This window comes from Tachyglossus aculeatus, chromosome 21 (genome assembly GCF_015852505.1).
Source record: "Tachyglossus aculeatus isolate mTacAcu1 chromosome 21, mTacAcu1.pri, whole genome shotgun sequence".
Classification (NCBI taxonomy): Eukaryota; Metazoa; Chordata; class Mammalia; order Monotremata; family Tachyglossidae; genus Tachyglossus; species Tachyglossus aculeatus.
This window is the reverse complement of record NC_052086.1, coordinates 38,870,365-38,891,748: the sequence shown is the minus strand read 5'-3', so window position 1 is coordinate 38,891,748 and position 21,384 is coordinate 38,870,365. Positions and strand designations below refer to the sequence as shown.

General features: G+C 47.1%; 1 protein-coding gene across 1 annotated transcript in view; it reads left to right on the top strand.

The window, feature by feature from the left end:
- Positions 1 to 21,384, top strand: part of BICDL1 (BICD family like cargo adaptor 1) — a 131,098-nt gene that overhangs the window by 89,953 nt on the left and 19,761 nt on the right. The window contains exons 7-10 of the mRNA XM_038762753.1: positions 2,581 to 2,760; positions 4,386 to 4,604; positions 9,947 to 10,090; positions 19,624 to 19,754. Of these exons, the coding sequence (XP_038618681.1) occupies positions 2,581 to 2,760; positions 4,386 to 4,604; positions 9,947 to 10,090; positions 19,624 to 19,754 (674 nt within the window). The remainder of the gene's footprint in view (positions 1 to 2,580; positions 2,761 to 4,385; positions 4,605 to 9,946; positions 10,091 to 19,623; positions 19,755 to 21,384) is intronic.

The window sequence follows — 21,384 nt, the reverse complement described above, 5'->3', positions numbered from 1 at the left end:
TTACTGTGTATCTACCCCCAGCGCTTAGAACAGTGCTTTGCACATAGTAAGCGCTTAATAAATGCCATCATTATTAGGGACCGTCTCTATATGTTGCCAACTTGTACTTCCCAAGCGCTTAGTACAGTGCTTTGCACACAATAAGCGCTCAATAAATACGATTGATTGATTGATTATTATTATTATATGGGCCTCCCAATCTTAATCCCCGTTTTACAGGTGAGGAAACTGAGGCACAAGGAAAGTTGAGCGACTTGCCTAAGGTCACACAGCAGACAAGAAGTGGAGCTGGGATTATAAACCATCATTATTATTATTATTATTGCATGGGCCTCCCAATCTTAATCCCCAAGTGAGGAAACTGAGGCACAAGAAAAGTTGGGCGACTTGCCCAAGGTCACAAAGCAGGCAAGAGGCGGAGCTGGGATTATAAACCATCATTATCACTATTATTACATGGGCCTCCCAATCTTAATCCCCAAGTGAGGAAACTGAGGCACAAGAAAAGTTGGGCGACTTGCCCAAGGTCACACAGCAGACAAGAGGCGGAGCTGGGATTATCATCATCAATCGTATTTATTGAGCGCTTACTGTGTGCAGAGCACTGTACTAAGCGCTTGGGAAGTACAAGTTGGATTATAAACCGTCATTATCATTATTATTACATGGGCCTCCCAATCTTAATCCCCAAGTGAGGAAACTGAGGCACAAGAAAAGTTGGGCGACTTGCCCAAGGTCACACAGCAGGCAAGAGGCGGAGCTGGGATTATAAACTGTCATTATCATTATTATTACATGGGCCTCCCAATCTTAATCCCCAAGTGAAGAAACTGAGGCACAAGAAAAGTTGGGCGACTTGCCCAAGGTCACACAGCAGACAAGAGGCGGAGCTGGGATTATCATCATCAATCGTATTTATTGAGCGCTTACTGTGTGCAGAGCACTGTACTAAGCGCTTGGGAAGTACAAGTTGGATTGTAAACCGTCATTATCATTATTATTACATGGGCCTCCCAATCTTAATCCCCGAGTGAGGAAACTGAGGCACAGGAAAAGTTGAGCGACTTGCCCAGGGTCACACAGCAGACAAGAGGTGGAGCTGGGATTATAAACCATCATTATCATTATTATTACATGGGCCTCCCAATCTTAATCCCCAAGTGAGGAAACTGAGGCACAAGAAAAGTTGGGCGACTTGCCCAGGGTCACACAGCAGGCAAGAGGCAGAGCTGGGATTATAAACCATCATTATCACTATTATTACATGGGCCTCCCAATCTTATCCCCAAGTGAGGAAACTGAGGCACAAGAAAAGTTGAGCTACTTGCCCAAGGCCATACAGCAGACAAGAGGCGGAGCTGGGATTATCATCATCAATTGTATTTATTGAGCGCTTACTGTGTGCAGAGCACTGTACTAAGCGCTTGGGAAGTACAAGTTGGATTATAAACCATCATTATTAGTATTATTACATGGGCCTCCCAATCTTAATCCCCAAGTGAGGAAACTGAGGCACAGGAAAAGTTGAGCGACTTGCCCAGGGTCACACAGCAGACAAGAGGTGGAGCTGGGATTATAAACCATCATTATCATTATTATTACATGGGCCTCCCAATCTTAATCCCCAAGTGAGGAAACTGAGGCACAAGAAAAATTGAGCTACTTGCCCAAGGCCATACAGCAGACAAGAGTCAGAGCTGGGATTTTCATCATCAATTGTATTTATTGAGCGCTTACTGTGTGCAGAGCACTGTACTAAGCGCTTGGGAAGTACAAGTCAGCAACAGATAGAGATGGTCCCTACCCAACAGCGGGCTCACAGTCTAGAGGGGGAGACAGACAACAAAACAAAACAAGTAGACAGGCGTCAAAACCGTCAGAATAAATAGAATTATAGCTATATGCACATCACTAATAAAATAGAGTAGTAAATATGTACAAGTAAAATAAAATAATAAATATGTACAAATATATACAAGTGCTAGGGGAAGGGGGTAGGGCAGAGTTGGGGGAGCGATGGGGAGGGGAGGAAGAGACGTTCTGGAGAAAGCATATCCATGGAGTCGCTATGAATCAGAAACCACTCGACGGCGATTAATAATAATAATAATAAGGAGAGGCTGAGAAGTAATTATATAGCATACTAATGTATACTCTACCTCCCCATCCCCCCCGCCCCACCTCCTTCCCCTCCCCACAGTACTTGTATATATATTTGTACAGATTTATTACTCTATTTTACTTGTCCATATTTACTTTTCTATTTATTTTGTTAATGATGTGCATTATTATTATTATTAATATTATCCTTATTATTATTATTATTATTAATTGCCATTGAGTGGCTTCTGATTCATAGCGACTCCATGGATATACTTTCTCCAGAACGTCTCTTCCTCCCCTCCCCATCGCTCCCCCAATGATGTGTTAAAGATGCCCTTTTCCGTCATTCAGTCGTCTTCATCGAGCGCTTCCTGTGTGCAGAGCACTGTACTAAGCGACTTTTCCTTGCTGGTACGTGAGTCGGGAGACCAGACTTTTGGGGGGCTCTCACTCCTTCCTCCGCTGCCTCTTTGAAAGCTCCAGCAGAGTCGCCTGGAGCTGCAGGAAGTGCGCCTGTCCTACCGCCAGCTGCAGGGGAAGGTGGACGAGCTCAGCGAAGAGAGGAGCCTCCAGCCCTTCAACACCACCGGCATCTCCCTGCTGTCCGAGATCGAGCAGAGCATGGAGGCCGAAGAGCTGGAGCAGGAGCGAGAACAGGTGAGGGCCGCCCCCCCTAACCCGCTGGACGCCTCCGAGCTCCCGGGGAAGCGCTCATCCCCCCCCCCCAGGGTCTCGGAGGGACGGGCCGGGATCATCATCATCATCGATCGTATTTATTGAGCGCTTACTATGTGCAGAGCACCGGACTAAGCGCTTGGGAAGTACAGGTTGGCAACATATAGAGACAGTCCCTACCCAACAGGGGGCTCACAGTCTAAAAGGGGGAGACAGAGAACAAAAGCAAACGTGCTAACAAAATAAAATAAATAGAATAGATATGTACAAGTAAAATAAATAAATAGAGTAATAAATATGTACAAACATATATCCATATTTACAGGTGCTGTGGGGAAGGGAAGGAGGTAAGATGGGGGGGATGGAGACGGGGACGAGGGGGATCCGTCCGGCCCAGCGGCGTGGCTCAGTGGGAAGAGCCCGGGCTTGGGAGTCGCAAGCTGTGGGTTCCAATCCCGACTCCACCACGAGTCTGCTGTGTGACCTTAGGCAGGTCACTTCCCCTCTCTGAGCCTCAGTTCCCTCATCTGTAAAATGGGGATGAATCAATCAATCGATCAGTCGTATTTATTGAGCACTTACTGTGTGCAGAGCACTGTATTAAGCGCTTGGGAAGTACAAGTCGACAAGAAGGGATCTTCAAGGGATGAAGACTGTGAGCCCCACGTGGGACAACCTGATCACCTTGTAACCTCCCCAGCGCTTAGAACAGTGCTTTGCACATAGTAAGCGCTTAACAAATGCCATCGTCGTCATTGTCATGGGTTCCAATCCCGACTCCACCACACATCTGCTGTGTGACCTTGGGCAGGTCACTTCCCCTCTCTGAGCCTCAGTTCCCTCATCTGTAAAATGGGGATGAAGACTGTGAGCCCCCCGTGGGACAACCCCATCGCCTTGCAACCTCCCCAGCGCTTAAAACAGGGCTTTGCTCATAGTAAGCGCTTAACAAATGCTATTGTTGTTATTATTACTGTGTTCTGCACACAGTGAGCGCTCAATAAATAGGATTGAATGAATGGAGGGACATTTGGATGGGGAACGCACGTGGGAGCTGAGGGGAGGCCAGCCGGGGGTAGAGGGTGGGAAAGGTTGGACCACCTGGGCTCGGGCCAACTGATTCATCATCATCATCAATCGTATTTATTGAGCACTTACTATGTGCAGAGCACTGTACTAAGCGCTTGGGAAGTCCAAATTGCCAACATATAGAGCCAGTCCCTACCCAACAGCGGGCTCACAGTCTAAAAGGGGGAGACAGAGAACAAAACCAACAACAAATAAAATAAATAGAATAGATGTGTCAAACGTACTAACAAAATAAAATCAATAGAATAGATATGTACAAATAAAATAGAGTAATAAATATGTACAAACATATATACAGGATATACATATATACAGACGTGGGAGAAAGCCCAGGGAAGGGCCGGCATTCCCCGCGACCCGTCGAGACCTCCCGGGAGGCCCGACGCTGTGGCCGGCGGAGGCCGGGAGGATGGCGGACTCGCTTGAGGTGCGGGGGGCGTCTCCGGGGGCCGGGAAAAAGGAAGGTTTTGAAAAATCCGGTCACCTTCTCTCCCAAACCGTCGCTCCGTGGGGGACAGCTGAGGCTGCAGCTGTGGGAAGCCTACTGCCAGGTGCGTTATCTCTGCTCGCACCTCCGGGGCAACGACAGCGCCGACTCGGCCGTCTCCACGGACTCCTCCATGGACGAGTCTTCGGACAGCTCGTCCACCAAAGACGTGCCGGCCGGCAGCCTGCGCGCCGCGCTCAGCGAGCTGAAGAGGCTGATTCAGAGCGTCGTGGACGGGGGAGAGGCCGCGGTAAGAGGGCCCTCGTCATGGCTTCGGTCATTCAGTCGTATTCACGGCTTACCGTGTGCAGAGCACCGGACTAAGCGATTGGGAAGTACAAGTTGGCCACATAGAATAATAATAATAATAATAATGGCATCTTTTAGACTGTGAGCCCACTGTTGGGTAGGGACTGTCTCTATGTGTTGCCAATTTGGACTTCCCAAGCGCTTAGTACAGTGCTCTGCACACAGTAAGCGCTCAATAAATACGATTGATGATGATGATCTATTAAGCGCTTACTATATGCAAAGCACTGTTCTAAGCGCTGGGGAGGTTACAAGGCAATCCGGCTGTCCCACGGGGGGCCCACAGGTCTTAATCCCCATTTTCCAGATGAGGGAACTGAGGCCCAGAGAAGTGAGGCGACTTGCCCACAGTCACCCAGCTGACAATTGGCAGAGCCGGGATTCGAACCCATGACCTCTGACTCCAAAGCCCGGGCCCTTTCCACTGAGCCACGCTGCTTCTCTGAGACGGTCCCTGCCCAACAGCGGGCCCACAGTCTAGAAGGGGGAGACGGACGACAGAACAAAACGTGGGCAGGTGTCAAGTCGTCAGAATTAAATAGAAGCTAGATGGACATCATTAACAGATGTTAACAGGAGGAGAGCTCACCTCCTCCACTGAGAGCTCACCTCCTCCAGGAGGCCTTCCCAGACTGAGCCCTTTCCTTCCTCTCCCCCTCTTCCCCTCTCCATCCCCCCATCCTACCTCCTTCCCTTCCCCACAGCACCTGTATATGTGTATATATGGTTGTACATATTTATTACTCTATTTATTTATTTATTTATTTTACCTGTACATATCTATCCTGTTTATTTTATTTTGTTGGTATGTTTGGTTTTGTTCTCTGTCTCCCCCTTTTAGACCGTGAGCCCACTGTTCGGTAGGGACTGTCTCTATGTGATGCCAATTTGTACTTCCCAAGCGCTTAGTACAGTGCTCTGCACATAGTAAGCGCTCAGTAAATACAATTGATGATGATGATGATTAACAAAATAAATAGAATAGTATATATGTACAAGTAAAATAGAGTGATAAATCTGTACAAACATATAGACAGACAGGTGCTGTGGGGAGGAGAAGGAGGTAGGGCAGGGGGAGATGGGGAGGAGAGGAAAAAGGGGGCTCAGTGTGGGAAGGCCTCCTGGAGGAGGTGAGCTCTCAGGAGGGCTTTGAAGGGAGGAAGATGTGCGGAGGGAGGGCATTCCGGGCCGGGGGGGAGGACGTGGGCCGGGGGTCGACGGCGGGACGGGAGAGAACGGGGTACAGTGATCCCGGGGGCCGGGTCCCGGGGGATCGCCCCTCAGGCGCCCGCTTCCGAGCAGCCGTTTCCCTCGGTCCGCCGGGCCGTGCGTTTGGGGGTTGGCACCCTAGATGGAGGGAGGCCCGGCGGAGGATTGGGGTCCCCCTCAGCCGGTTCATGCCAACCCTCATAATAATAATAACAACGGTATTCGTTAAGCGCTTCTACGTGCCAAGCACTGTTCCGAGCACTGGGGTAAATACAAGGTCATCAGGTCGTCCCACGGGGGGCTCGCAGTCTTCATCCCCGTTTTCCAGATGAGGTCACCGAGGCCCAGTGAAGTGACTTGCCCGAAGTCACCCAGCTGACAAGTGGCGGAGCCGGGATGCGAACCCACGACCTCTGACTCCAAAGCCCGGGCTCTTGCCACTGAGCCACGCTGCTTCTCTACCATAAATGCCGTAGATTACCAGTACAGTGCTCTGCGCACAAGTGCTCAATAAATATGATGGATAGAGCACAGGCCAAGAAGTCAGAAGGTCATGGGTTCTAATCCCGGCTCCGCCACTTGTCTGCCGTGTGACCTTAGGCAAGTCACTTCACTTCTTTGTGCTTCAGTGACCTCATCTGTCAAATGGGGATGAAGACTGTGAGCCCCCCTTGGGACAACCTGATCACCTTGTAACCTCCCCAGCAGTCAGAACAGTGTTATGCACATAGTAAGCACTTAATAAATGCCCTCACTATTATTATTATTATTATTATTATCATTATTATTATTACTCGCTGTACCTCAATCTCGTCTATCTCAAGATAGACATCCTGCCTCTGGCCTGGAGCTCCCTCCTTTTTCTTATCTGACAGACGATTACTCCACCTCCCCCATAGCCGTACTGAAGACCCATCTCCATAATAATAATAATAATAATAATAATAATAATGGTATTTATTAAGCGCTTACTATGTGCAAAGCACTGTTCTCTCCCATCCTCTTCTCCTTCGCCATCGACCAGCCCCGTATCTCTGATGTACATAGCCATGATGTAAGCGCTTAATAAATGCCATTATTTTTTTTTTCCTCTGTGCTTCAGTTACCTCATCTGTAAAATGGGGATGGAGACTGGGAGCCCCGGATGGTACGGCGACTGTGTCCAACCCAATTTGCTCGTATCCGCCCCGGCGCTTAGTACGGTGCTTGGCACGTAGCAAGCACTTAACAAATACCACAAATATTATTATTATTATCATCATCATCATCAATCGTATTTATTGAGCGCTCACTATGTGCAGAGCACCATACTAAGCGCTTGGGAAGTACAAATTGGCAACATATAGAGACAGTCCCTACCCAACAGCGGGCTCACAGTCTAAAAGGGGGAGACAGAGAACAAAACCAAACATACTAACAAAATAAAATCAATAGAATAGATATGTACAAATAAAATAAATAGAGTAAAAAAATATGTACAAACATATATACATATATATTAGTTCCCTGATGGGAAGCATGGGAAGAAGTAGGGAGGCCCACAGAGAGTAAAGCCTGGGAAGTTGGAAGGCTCAGAGGAAATCCCGGGAAAGGTCCGACAGAAATATTGGAGGAGCACAGCCCTGCCTGCACTGGGAGAACCCCAGGATGTAGCAGAGCGGAAAGAGGGACTGGTGAGGAAAAAGTTGTGGAAGTACTGAAGGAGCCCAGAATATAGAAGAACCAGTTTCAGGAAGAAGGTGATGGATGGAATTGGAGGGGAAGTCGGGTGACAGCGAGAAGTCACCGGAAAGTGACACTCTCTCCCCTCCCTCCCATTTCCCCTTAATAATAATAATAATAATAATAATAATAATAATAATAATAATAATAATGGTATTTGTTAAGCGCTTATTAGGTGCCAAGCACTGTTTTAAGCACTGGAGTAAATACAAGGTAATCAGGTTGTCCCACGTGGGGCTCTGTCTTCATCCCCATTTTCCAGATGAGGGGACTGAGACACAGAGAAGTTAAAAGTGGCTTGCTCAAGGTCACACAACAGACAAGTGGCGGAGCCGGGATTAGAACCCACGTCCTCTGCCTCCCAAGCCCGGGGTCTTGCCACTAGGCCCAGTGCTTAGAACAGTGCTTGGCACATAGTAAGCGCTTAACAAATACTGAAAAAAAAGCTGCTTCTCTGCTGGGTCTTTCCAAGGATCACTTTCCGTCGCCTTCTTAGAAAAACCTTCTTAGAGAAGCAGCGTGACTCAGTGGCAAGAGCCTGGGCTTTGGAGTCAGAGGTCATGGGTTCAAATCCCGGCTCTGCCAATTGTCAGCTGTGTGACTTTGGGCAAATCACTTGTCTGAGCCTCAGTTACCTCATCTGTCAAATGGGGATGAAGACTGTGAGCCCCTCGGGGGACAACCTGATCACCTTGTAACCTCCCCAGTGCTTCATTCATTCATTCACTCAGTCGTCATCATCATCATCATCACCAATCGTATTTATTGAGCGCTTACTATGTGCAGAGCACTGTACTAAGCGCTTGGGAAGTACAAATTGGCAACATATGGAGACATTCCCTACCCAACAGTGGGCTCACAGTCTAAAAGGGGGAGACAGAGAACAAAACCAAACATACTAACAAAATAAAATAAATAGAATAGATATGTACAAATAAAATAAGTAAATAGAGTAAAAAAATATGTACAAACATATATACATATATACAAATAAATAAGTAAATAGAGTAATAAATACGTACAGACATATATACATATATACAGGTGCTGTGGGGAGGGGAAGGGGTGGTTAGAACAGTGCTTTGCACATTTTTCAGTTCCCTCAGCTGGAAAATGGGGATGAAGACCGTGAGCCCCATGTGGGACAACCTGATCACCTTGTATCCCCCCTGCACCCCAGCGCTTAGAACAGTGCTTGGCACATAGAAAGGGCCTGGGCTTTGGAGTCAGAGGTCATGGGTTCAAATCCCGGCTCTGCCAATTGTCAGCTCTGTGACTATGGGCAAGTCACTTAACTTCTCTGTGCCTCAGTTCCCTCGTCTGTAAAATGGGGATTAAGATTGTGAGCCCCCCCCCCCCCGGGACAACCTGATCACCTTGTATCCCCCCAGCGATTAGAACAGTGCTTTGCACATAGTAAGCGCTTAACAAATACCATCATTATTATTAGTAGTAGTATTAGTAAGCGCTTAATAAATGCCATCATCATTATTATTATTAAAAATCGAGCCCCTGATTAATCTCTCTCTCCCAGAGATTGCTCCTCTTCACCCCACGAGCCTTAACACCTTTTCTGGGTCCACGGCCAGGACCTTCCCTTCTTCCTCCTCAGCATCCCACCCCCCAGGTTTGAGGCAACCTCCCTCCCGGTTCCTCGCCGTCCTCTCGGGACGCCGGTCGGCTTCTCTGCAACTGTGGGCGCCCCGGCGTGAGGGAGGGTGAGGCGTCTGCTTCTGGAGGCTTCCTGTGCAGCAGATCGGGGCCCCTCTGACCTCTCTGGTCCGTGGGTGGCCGAGGCCGCTGGAGAGCTCACTCCACTTCCTTCCCCCCGCCTGGTCTCCTCCATCCTTCGTTTGTCTTTGCGTTTCCTCCTCCCTCCCGCTGAGGATTTGGGCCCGGCCGGATGAGACAAGGGCATCGGGGGATTTGGGGGAACTTGGGGTGCTTTGTGGTGACACGCATAAATAAAGAAGATAAATAAAAACCAAGCAAGAGGACTTTTTCCTCATTCCCCCTCCCTCTGCCTCTCTCTCCCTCGTTCTCTTACTTCCACTCTCGCCCTCGCGTCCAACATCACGCTCTTCCTCATGTCCTCCCTTGTGCTCACGCTCTCACTCTCTCCCTCACACTCTGGCTGGCTCCCGCTGTCTCTCTGGCTCTCACCCTGTCCCTCACTAAGCGCCTCCCTTCCATGAGCCCACTGTTGGTGAGGGACTGTCTCTATATGTTGCCAACTTGTACTTCCCAAGCGCTTAGTACAGTGCTCTGCACACAGCGCTCAATAAATACGATTGATTGATTGATTGATTGCTCTCACTGTCTTCTCTCTCTCCCTCCCTCTTTTGTCGCCAGAGCTCCCGGAGAATCGACGATGATGCCTTAGAAGACCAGATTAGACAGACCAGTGAGGACTCAAGAGCCCTGAGGGAGCTGATGGAGGGAGAAAGGGGGAAACTGAGGCAGAGCCTAGAAGAGCTGCAGCGACTTCACAGTGAGGTGAGCGGCTAGTCAGCTTTTCGGGAGGTGGGCCGTCCGGAGACCGCAGGCTTCCACTCTTCCTTCTCAGCGACACTCGGGCGAAACGCCCTTCTCGGCCCCGGGTGCGAGACGAAGAGAAGCGGGCAGGTCGTTTCATCCCATCCACCGTTTGGGCTCTCGATAAATCCCCGCCTGGCTGGTCAGATCATTCCATTCCTCACACCGGGATGCCAAGGTGGCCAGAGAACAAAGTTCTTTGCCCATTTTTTTTTTTAATTGTACTTGTTAAGCGCTTACTATGTTCCAGGTACTGTACTGAGCACTGGGGTAGATGCAGTCTTCTAGACTGTGAGCCCACTGTTGGGTAGGAACTGCCTCTATATGTTGCCAACTTGTACTTCCCAAGCGCTTAGTACAGTGCTCTGCACACAGTAAGCGCTCAATAAATACGATTGAGTGATGCAGGCTAATCAGATTGGACACAACCCTGTCCCACATGGGGCTCACAGCCTAAGTTAGAGGGAGGAGGATTGAATCCCCATTTTGCAGTTGAGGAAACCGAGGCCCAAAGAAGTGAAGCGACCTGCCCAAGGTCCAAACAGCAGTCAAGTGGCTGAACTGGGATTAGAACCCAGGTCCTCTGATGCCTGGGCTCTTTCTACTAGGCCACAATGCTTCATGGCCACATGGAGGAAATAAAAACTATGGTACTGGTTAAACGCTTGCTCTGAGCCAAGCACCGTTCTAAGCATTGGGGTAGATACAAGTTAATCAGATTGGACACAGTCCCTGTCCCACTTGGGGCTCACACTCTTCATCATCATCATCATCATCAATCGTATTTATTGAGCTCTTACTGTGTGCAGAGCACCGTACTAAGCGCTTGGGAAGTACAAGTTGGCAACATATAGAGACAGTCCCTACCCAACAGTGGGCTCACAGTCTAAAAGGGGGAGACAGAGAACAAAACCAAACATACTAACAAAATAAAATAAATAGAATAGATATGTACAAGTTAAATAAATAAATAAATAAACACTCTTAATCCCCCTTTTTCAAAGATGAGGTAACCGAGGCCCAGAGAATAATAATGATGATATTTGTTAAGCGCGTACTGTGTGCCAAGCACGGTTCCAAGGAGCGGAGAAGATACAAGGTAATCAGGTTGTCCCGTGTCCCATAATTATTATTATTATTAATAGCTTCAGGAAAGGGCGCCGGGGGCTGAGAATTTTTTTTAAAAGTAATGGGAATCTTACATTTTCTTCTACCTGGTAAACGAAAATGGCGTTCATCCAGTGAACGGTAATTTGGGAGAGAAATGGGTAATCTGCCTAAAATTAAGAAATCGATGTTCCTCCTAGCCGGTGAAGGGTAATTGTGGGAAAAGATGTTAGCATGGGTTATCTTGACTGGTACGTTTAGTAAGAAGCCAGTTAGATGCAACTAGCGCAACTTCTGATAGAATTCATCGTACGCAGCATGGTGGGGTGGCATGAGCTTGGGTCAGAAGCTCATGGGCTCTAATCCGTGCTCTGCCACTTGTCTGCTGTGTGACCCTGGACAAGTCACTTCACTTTGCCTCAGTGACCTCAGAGACTGTGAGCCCCATGTGGGACAGGGACCGTATCCAACCTGATTTGTTTGTCTCTGCCCCAGTGCTTAGCACAGTGCCTGGCACATAGTAAGCGCTTAACAAATACCGCAATTACTATTAGCTTCTACAGTGCTTAATATAGTGCCTGGCACACAGTAAGCACGTAACAAATACCTTTAAAAAAAAAAAAAAAAGATGAGAAGCTTCTGGAATACTGGGAAAATTTTCCAGAACTGCTGACCAGCCCTGCCCAGGGAAAGTGTTTCACAGCTGGAAGTGTAGGAAGCTGATTAGGGGAAAAAACTGTCTCCCGGGAGCTGCTTTTTATTTTAATCGCTTTTTATGTTTCCTAAATGCTGTCACGTCAGTAATCTGCCAGTCAATCAATGGCACTTATTGAGTGCTTACTCTGTGCAGAGCACTGTACTAGCGTTTGTAAAAGTAGAATAAGGACATACCTGCCCTCAAAGAGCTTACAATCCAGCGGGGGGACATAGACGTTAGAATGAATTATAGGTAAGAAGCAACCAAAACTAAAAATGGGCACAAAAGTGCTGCGGGAACTTAATAATAATAATGGCATTTAAGTGCTTACTACGTGCAAAGCACTAAGTGCTTAGGGGATACAGACTCCAGCTCCCTCTAGACTGTAAGCTCGTTGTGGGCAGTGTCTACTCATTCATTCCTTCAGTTGCATTTATTGAGCGCTTACTGTGCACAAAGCAGAGCACTGTACTAAGCACTTTGGAGAATACAGTGTAACAGACACGTGCCCTGCCCACAGTGAGCTTTCTGTCTAGACGGGGAGGCAGATGTAAATATAAATAAATAAAATGACCGATGTGGACCTAAGTGAGGAGGGATGAATAAAGGGGGCAAGTCAAGGTGACACAGAAGGGAGTGGGAGAAGAGGAAAGGCTTCCTGGGGGAGATGGGCCCTCAGAAAGGCTTTGAATAGTGGGGAGTAACTGTCAGTCAGGTAGACTTATCTTAGAGAAGCAGCTTGGCTCAGTGGAAAAGAGCCCGGGCTCTGGAGTCAGAGGTCATGGGTTCAAATCCCGGCCCCTCCAATTATCAGCTGTGTGACTTTGGGTGAGTCACTTCTCTGGGCCTCGGTTCCCTCATCTGTAAAACGGGGATTAAGACTGTGAGCCCCACATGGGACAGCCTTGATCACCTTGTAACCTTCCCAGCGCTTAGAACAGTGCTTTGCACATAGTAAGCGCTTAATAAATGCCGTTATTATTATTATTATTATTATTATATGAGGAGGGAGGGCATTCCAGGATAGAGGCAGGAAGTGGGCGAGAGGTCGACGGCACACCCCTGACATATTGTCATCTGTGCTCCGTCCAGCGATGAGGGGAAAGGGATCCTGAGGGCTGAGCTGTGAGAAAAAACCCAGGGATGGTAGTAGTATAATAATAATGGCATTTATTAAGAGCTTACTATGTGCAAAGCACTGTTCTAAGCACTGGGGTGATTACCAGGTGATCAGGTTGTCCCACGGGGGGGCTGTCTTAATCCCCATTTTACAGATGAGGTAACTGAGGCACAGAGATGTTGCGACTTGCCCAAGGTCACACAGCTGACAAGTGGCGGAGCCGGGATTTGAACGCACGACCTCTGACTCCAGAGCCTGTGTTCTTTTCACTGAGCCACGCTGCTTGTCTGTTGTAGCAGCAGCAGTAATAGCAATAATAATGATAGTAATAATAATTATGGTATTTGTTAAATGTTTACTCTATGCCAGGCACTGTTCTAAGAACTGGTGTAGATACAAGATAGGTTGGACACCGTCCCCGTCCCACATGGGGCTCGCAGTCTTAATCCCCATTTTACAGATGAGGGAACTGAGGCCCAGAGAAGTGAAGCGACTTGACCAAAGTCACAGAGCAGACAAGTGGCGGAGTCAGGATTAGAACCCATGACCTTCTGGCTCCCAGGCGGGGCTCTATCTACTAGGCCATGCTGTGCCTCATAGAAGTAGTAATAGTAGTAGCAGCATTTATTGAACACCCACCGGACAACAGGAGAAGCAGCGTGGCTCAGTGGAAGGAGCCCGGGCTTTGGAGTCAGAGGTCATGGGTTCAAATTCCGGGTCTGCCAGTTGTCAGCTGTGAGACTTTGGGCAAGTCACTTCACTTCTCTGGGCCTCAGTTACCTCAACTGTAAAATGGGGATTAAGACCGTGAGGCCCCTGTGGGACAACCTGATCACCTTGTAACCTCCCCAGTGCTTAGAACAGTGCTTTGCACATAGTAAGCATTCAATAAATGCCATCATTATTGTTATTATTATTATTAAAAGTGGGTCCAACTGAGAGTAAAGTAGGGAAGGCCCACCCCAAAATCCCACAGTCATCACTGTCCCAATCCCTGGACACAACAGTCAACATTTTCACTTCACTTCTCTGGGCCTCAGTTACCTCATCTGTAAAATGGGGATTAAGACTGTGAGCCCCCGGCGGGACAACCTGATCACCTTGTAACCTCCCCAGTGCTTAGAACAGTGCTTTGCTCATAGTAAGCGCTCAATAAATGCCATCATCATTATTATTATTATTATTAACAGTAGGCCCAACTGAGAGTAAAGTAGGGAAGGCCCACCCCAAAATCCCACAGTCATCACCGTCCCAAACCCCGGACACAACAGTCAACATTTTCACTTCACTTCTCTGGGCCTCAGTTACCTCAACTGTAAAATGGGGATTAAGACCGTGAGCCCCCGGCGGGACAACCTGATCACCTTGTAACCTCCCCAGTGCTTAGAACAGTGCTTTGCTCATAGTAAGCGCTCAATAAATGCCATCATCATTATTATTATTATTATTAACAGTAGGCCCAACTGAGAGTAAAGTAGGGAAGGCCCACCCCAAAATCCCACAGTCATCACCGTCCCAAACCCCGGACACAACAGTCAACATTTTCACTTCACTTCTCTGGGCCTCAGTTACCTCAACTGTAAAATGGGGATTAAGACCGTGAGGCCCCTGTGGGACAACCTGATCACCTTGTAACCTCCCCAGTGCTTAGAACAGTGCTCTGCTCATAGTAAGCGCTCAAGTTGTGCTTCCCAAGCGCTTGGTGCGGTGCTCTGCACACAGTGGGCGCTCAGTAAATACGATTGAATGAATCCCCCCCTTACCTCCTTCCCCTCCCCACAGCACCTGTGTAAATGTATATATATTTGTGTGTATTTATTACTCTATTTTATTTGTACATATTTATTTTATTTTGTTAATATGTTTTGTTTTGTGTCTCCCCCTTCTAGACTGTGAGCCCACTGTTGGGTAGGGACCGTCTCTATATGTTGTCAACTTGTACTTCCCAAGCGCTTAGTACAGCGCTCTGCACACAGTAAGCGCTCAATAAATACGATTGAATGAATGAATGAATGCCATCATTATTATTATTATTAACAGTAGGCCCAACTGAGAGTAAAGTAGGGAAGGCCCACCCCAAAATCCCACAGTCATCACCATCCCAAACCCCAGACACAACAGTCAACATTTGTTAGATAGAGCCCCTGGCTCTATCTAGCCCCCTCCTTCTTCTCCCCGCTCCCCATCCCCCCCGCCCTACCTCCTTCCCCTCCCCACAGCACCTGTATAGGTGTTTGTACAGATTTATTACTCTATTTATTTTATTTGTACATATTTACTATTCTGTTCATTTTATTTTTTTAATATATTTTGTTTTGTTGTCCGTCTCCCCGTTCTAGACTGTGAGCCCGTTGTTGGGTAGGGACCGTCTCTATATGATGGCAACTTGTACAGTGCTCTGCACACAGTAAGCGCTCAATAAATACGAGTGAATGAATGAATGAATGAATGAATGAGTGAAAGTCCTAGCGCAGGGGATCTCATAGCGCCAGAAATCCCATCTGGCCCCTTTAGCCTCAGCGCAAATAGGGAGGACCAGAAGGCCATTTTTGCGGGGGTCCTGGGGACAGGGACAAGAGCGAGCCGTGGCCCCTCCTTTCCCTTTGAGGGACTGGACGGTGGGACCCTCCACCTGCCGTGACGGACTCATTCTCCAAGCCACGAGACCTCTCTCCCTAGCCCTGAACTCACCTTCCTCTCCCCCTCCTCCCCCTCTCCATCCCCCCATCTTACCTCCTTCCCTTCCCCACAGCACCTGTATATATGTATATATGTTTGTACACATTTATTACTCTATTTATTTATTTTACCTGTACATATCTATTCTATTTATTTTATTTTGTTAATATGTTTGGTTTTGCTCTCTGTCTCCCCCTTCTAGACTGTGAGCCCACTGTTGGGTAGGGACTGTCTCTAGATGTTGCCAACTTGTACTTCCCAAGCACTTAGTACAGTGCTCTGCACACAGTAAGCGCTCAATAAATATGATTGATGATGATGATCTTTCTCATAATAATAAAGTCATTTTGGTGATTAAGCGCTTCATCATCATCATCATCATCAATTGTATTTACTGAGCGCTTACTATGTGCAGAGCACTGTACTAAGCGCTTGGGAAGTACAAATTGGCAACATATAGAGACAGTCCCTACCCAACAGTGGGCTCACAGTCTAAAAGGGGGAGACAGAGAACAAAACCAAACATACTAACAAAATAAAATAAATAGAATAGATATGTACAAGTAAAATAAATAAATAAATAAATAGAGTAATAAATATGTACAAACATATGTACATATATACAGGTGCTGTGGGGAAGGGAAGGAGGTAAGATGGGGAGATGAAGAGGGGGGCGAGGGGGAGAGGAAGGAAGGGGCTCAGTCTGGGAAGGCCTCCTGGAGGAGGTGAGCTCTCAGCAGGGCCTTAGTATGTGCCAGGCAATGTCCTAAGTGCTGGAATAGATAGAAGGTAATCATGTCGGACACAGTCCGTCCCACACTGGGCTCCCGGTCTTAATCCCCGTTTTCTAGATGACGGAACACTGAGGCCCAGAGAAGTGAAGTGATTTGCCTGAGGTCACACAGCGGGCAAGCAGCGGAGCTGGGATTGGAACCCTTCGGATTCCCAGGCCCGGCCCCATCCACTACGCCAAGCTGCTTCTTGTCTTTTGGCTTCGAGGTTCAAGTCTCTTCGCTCCTCTGGGCTTCAGTTCCCTCATCTGTAAAATGGGGATTAATAATAATGACGGCATTTATTAAGCGCTTACTATGTGCAACGCACTGTTCTAAGCGCTGGGGAGGTTACAAGGTGAGCAGGTTGTCCCACGGGGGGCTCACAGTCTTAATCCCCATTTTACAGATGAGGGAACTGAGGCACAGAGAAGTGAAGTGACTTTCATTCATTCATTCATTCAATCGTATTTATTGAGCGCTTACTGTGTGCAGAGCACTGGACTAAGCGCTTGGGAAGTCCAAGTTGGCAACATATAGAGACGGTCCCTACCCAACAGCGGGCTCGCAGTCTAGAAGGGGGAGACAGACAACAAAATAAAACATATTAACAAAATAAAATAAATAGAATAAAACACATTCCCTATCCACAATGAGCTCACAGTCCAGAGGGGGAGACAGACATTAATATACATTAATAAGTAAATTATACATTCATTCATTCACTCAATCGTATTTATTGAGCGCTTACTGTGTGCAGAGCACTGTACTAAGCGCTAGGGAAGTACAAGTGGGCAACATATAGAGACGGTCCCTACCCAATCAATCAATCAATCGTATTTATTGAGCACTTACTGTGTGCAGAGCACTGTACCAAGCGCCTGGGAAGTACAAGTTGGCAACATACCCAACAACGAACTCACAGCCTAGTAGGGGGGAGACAGACAACAAAACAAAACAAGTAGACAGGGATCAATACCATCAGACTTGCCCAAAGTCACACAGCTGACAATTGGCGGAGCCAGGATTTGAACCCCTGACCTCTGACTCCAAAGCTCGGGCTCTTTCCACTGAGCCACGCTGCTTCCCTAAAATATCCATGCATATATGTATATATGTTTGTACATATTTATTACTCTATTTATCTTGTACATATCTATTCTATTTATTTTATTTTGTTAGTATGTTTGGTTTTGTTCTCTGTCTCCCCCTTCTAGACTGTGAGCCCGCTGTTGGGTAGGGACCGTCTCTATATGTTCCCAACTTGGACTTCCCAAGCACTTAGTACAGTGCTCTGCACACAGTAAGTGCTCAATAAATACGATTGATTGATTGATTGATTGATTAAGACCGCGAGCCCCATGTGGGACAGGGATTGGGTCCGACTCTTACCAGCTTGTATCTACCCCAGCGCTTAGAACTGTGCCTGGCATATAATAAGTGTTTAGAAATATAATTATAAGGGTTGAAGGGCTGCCAGACCGAATTAGGGTGTCCTCGTGGGCTTTCAGTTACCTCACACCTGGAGAGTTTCCATTCATTCATTCATTCAATCGTATTTACTGAGCGCTTACTGTGTGCAGAGCACTGTACTAAGCGCTTGGGAAGCCCAGTTGGCAACATATAGAGACGGTCCCTACCCAACGACGGGCTCACAGTCTCGATTTTGGGATGGAGAGTCAGGCCAGTGGCTAGCGAGTGGCAGGCCATCTGCTACAAACTCCCCCATGCTGGGCAGCAGCGGCCCGGGGGAGAGTCGAGGGCGGACACAAGTTGACTGCGCGGAAGGAGGCGATTCCGGATTCTTCCCAAGAAAACCCCCTGGATCCACTACCGGAACGACTGCGGATGGCAGTGGGGCGTCCCGGGAGAGATGGGTCCGTGACGTCGCTGTGGGTCGGGCACGACTCGACGGCATAATCAATCAATCAATCCAATCAATCGTATTTATTGAGCGCTTACTGTGTGAGCCCCTTCCCCCAGACTGAGCCCCTTCCTTCCTCTCCCCCTCGTCCCCCTCTCCATCCCCCCCATCTTACCTCCTTCCCTTCCCCACAGCACCTGTATATGTGTATATATATTTGTACATATTTATTACTCTATTTATTTAACCTGTACATATCTATTCTATTTATTTTATTTTGTTAGTACGTTTGGTTTTGTTCTCTGTCTCCCCCTTTTAGACTGTGAGCCCACTGTTGGGTAGGAACTGTCTCTATATGTTGCCAGTTTGTACTTCCCAAGCGCTTAGTACAGTGCTCTGCACATAGTAAGCGCTCAATAAATACGATTGATGATGTGTGCAGAGCACTGTACAAAACGCTTGGGAAGTACAAGTTGGCAACAGATAGAGACGGTCCCTACCCAACAGCGGGCTCACAGTGTAGAGGGGGAGACAGAAAACAAAGCAAGTAGACAGGTGTCAAAACCGTCAGAATAAACAGAATTATAGCTTTGTGCACATCACTAATAAAATAGAGTAGTAAATATGTACAAGTAAAATAAAATAATAAGTATGTACAAATATATACAAGTGCTAGGGGAAGGGGGTAGGGCAGAGATGGGGGAGCGATGGGGAGGGGAGGAAGAGACGTTCTGGAGAAAGTATATCCATGGAGTCGCTATGAATCAGAAACCACTTGACGGCAATTAATAATAATAATAATAATAAGGAGAGGCTGAGAAGTAATTATATAGTATACTAATGTAAACTCCACCTCCCCATTCCCCCCGCCCTACCTCCTTCCCCGCCCCACAGTACTTGTATATATATTTGTACAGCTTTATTACTCTATTTTACCTGTCCATATTTTCTATTCTATTTATTTTGTTAATGATGTGCATAGAGCTTCAATTCTATTTGTTCTGACGATTTTGACACCCGTCCACCTGTTTCGTTTTGTCGTCTGCCTCCCCCTTGTAGTCTGCGAGCCCGTCGTCGGGTCGGGACCGTCTCTGTCTGTGGCCGACTTGGACCTCCCAAGCGCTTAGTCCAGTGCTCTGCACACAGTAAGCGCTCAGTAAATACGATTGAATGAATATGTACAAGTAAAATAAATAAATAGAGTAATAAATATGTATAAGACGACAACAATAACATGGGCTCTGGTGTTTTTACCAGGTGACTCTGCTGAGTGTGGAGATGACCGCTCTGAAAGAGGAGAAAGACCGGCTCAGAGGGACGTCTGAGGAGAAGGAACCCAAAGAGCAGCTCCTGAAGGCCATCAGGGACCGGGATGAAGCCATTGCTAAGTAAGTGGCCTTTTCCCTCGGCGGGGCTGGAGAGGAGTCCTTCAGTCGGTCATATTCACCGAGCACTTATTATACTCTCCTAAGCATTATTGAGCACATAGTAAGTGCTCCATAAATAGGATTGAATGAATGAATGAATTGGGAGAAGACAGTGGAACAGTAAAACAAGACAGTTCCCTGCCAACGATGAGCTTGTATCTCCCTCCAGCACTTGGAACAGTGCTCTGCACATAGTAAGCGCTTAACAAATGCCATCATTATTATTATTATTATCATTAAAATGGAGATTAAGACTGTGAGCCCCACGTGGGACAACTTAATCACCTTGTATCCCCCCCCCCCAGCGCTTAGAACAGTGCTCTGCACATAGTAAGCGCTTAACAAATGCCATCATTATTATTATTATTATTAAAATGGAGATTAAGACTGTGAGCCCCATGTGGGACAACTTAATCACCTTGTATCCCCCCCAGCGCTTAGAACAGTGCTTTGCACATAGTGAGCGCTTAACAAATGCCATCATTATTATTATTATTATTATCATTAAAATGGAGATTAAGACTGTGAGCCGCACGTGGGACAACTTAATCACCTTGTATCCCTCCCCAGCGCTTAGAACAGTGCTCTGCACATAGTAAGCGCTTAACAAATGCCATCATCATTATTATTATTATTATTATCATTAAAATGGAGATTAAGACTGTGAGCCCCATGTGGAACAACTTAATCACCTTGTGTCCCCACCCCCAGCGCTTAGAACAGTGCTCTGCACATAGTAAGCGCTTAACAAATGCCATCATCATTATTATTATTATTATCATTAAAATGGAGATTAAGACTGTGAGCCCCATGTAGGGCAACTTAATCACCTTGTATCCCCCCCCCAGCGCTTAGAACAGTGCTCGGCACATAGTAAGCGCTTAACAAATGCCATCATTATTATTATTAAAATGGAGATTAAGACTGTGAGCCCCACGTGGGACAACTTAATCACCTTGTATCCCCCCCCCCCAGCGCTTAGAACAGTGCTCTGCACATAGTAAGCACTTAACAAATGCCATCATTATTATTATTAAAATGGAGATTAAGACTGTGAGCCCCACGTGGGACAACTTAATCACCTTGTATCCCCCCCCCCAGCGCTTAGAACAGTGCTCTGCACATAGTAAGCACTTAACAAATGCCATCATTATTATTATTAAAATGGAGATTAAGACTGTGAGCCCCACGTGGGACAACTTAATCACCTTGTATCCCTCCCCAGCGCTTAGAACAGTGCTGTGCACATAGTAAGTGCTTAACAAATGCCATCATTATTATTATTAAAATGGAGATTAAGACTGTGAGCCCCACGTGGGACAACTTAATCACCTTGTATCCCTCCCCAGCGCTTAGAACAGTGCTGTGCACATAGTAAGTGCTTAACAAATGCCATCATTATTATTATTATGAGCTAACAGTCTAGAGTGGAAGGCAGACATTAATAAACCCACTATGGCAGGGAACGTGTTTGCTAAATCTGTTGTATTGTATTCCCCTAAGCGCTCAGTCCAGTGCTTTGCACGTAGTAAGCGCTCAATAAATACAATTGATTGATCGATTGATAGTAGAAGTAGCATGGCGGCAGGGC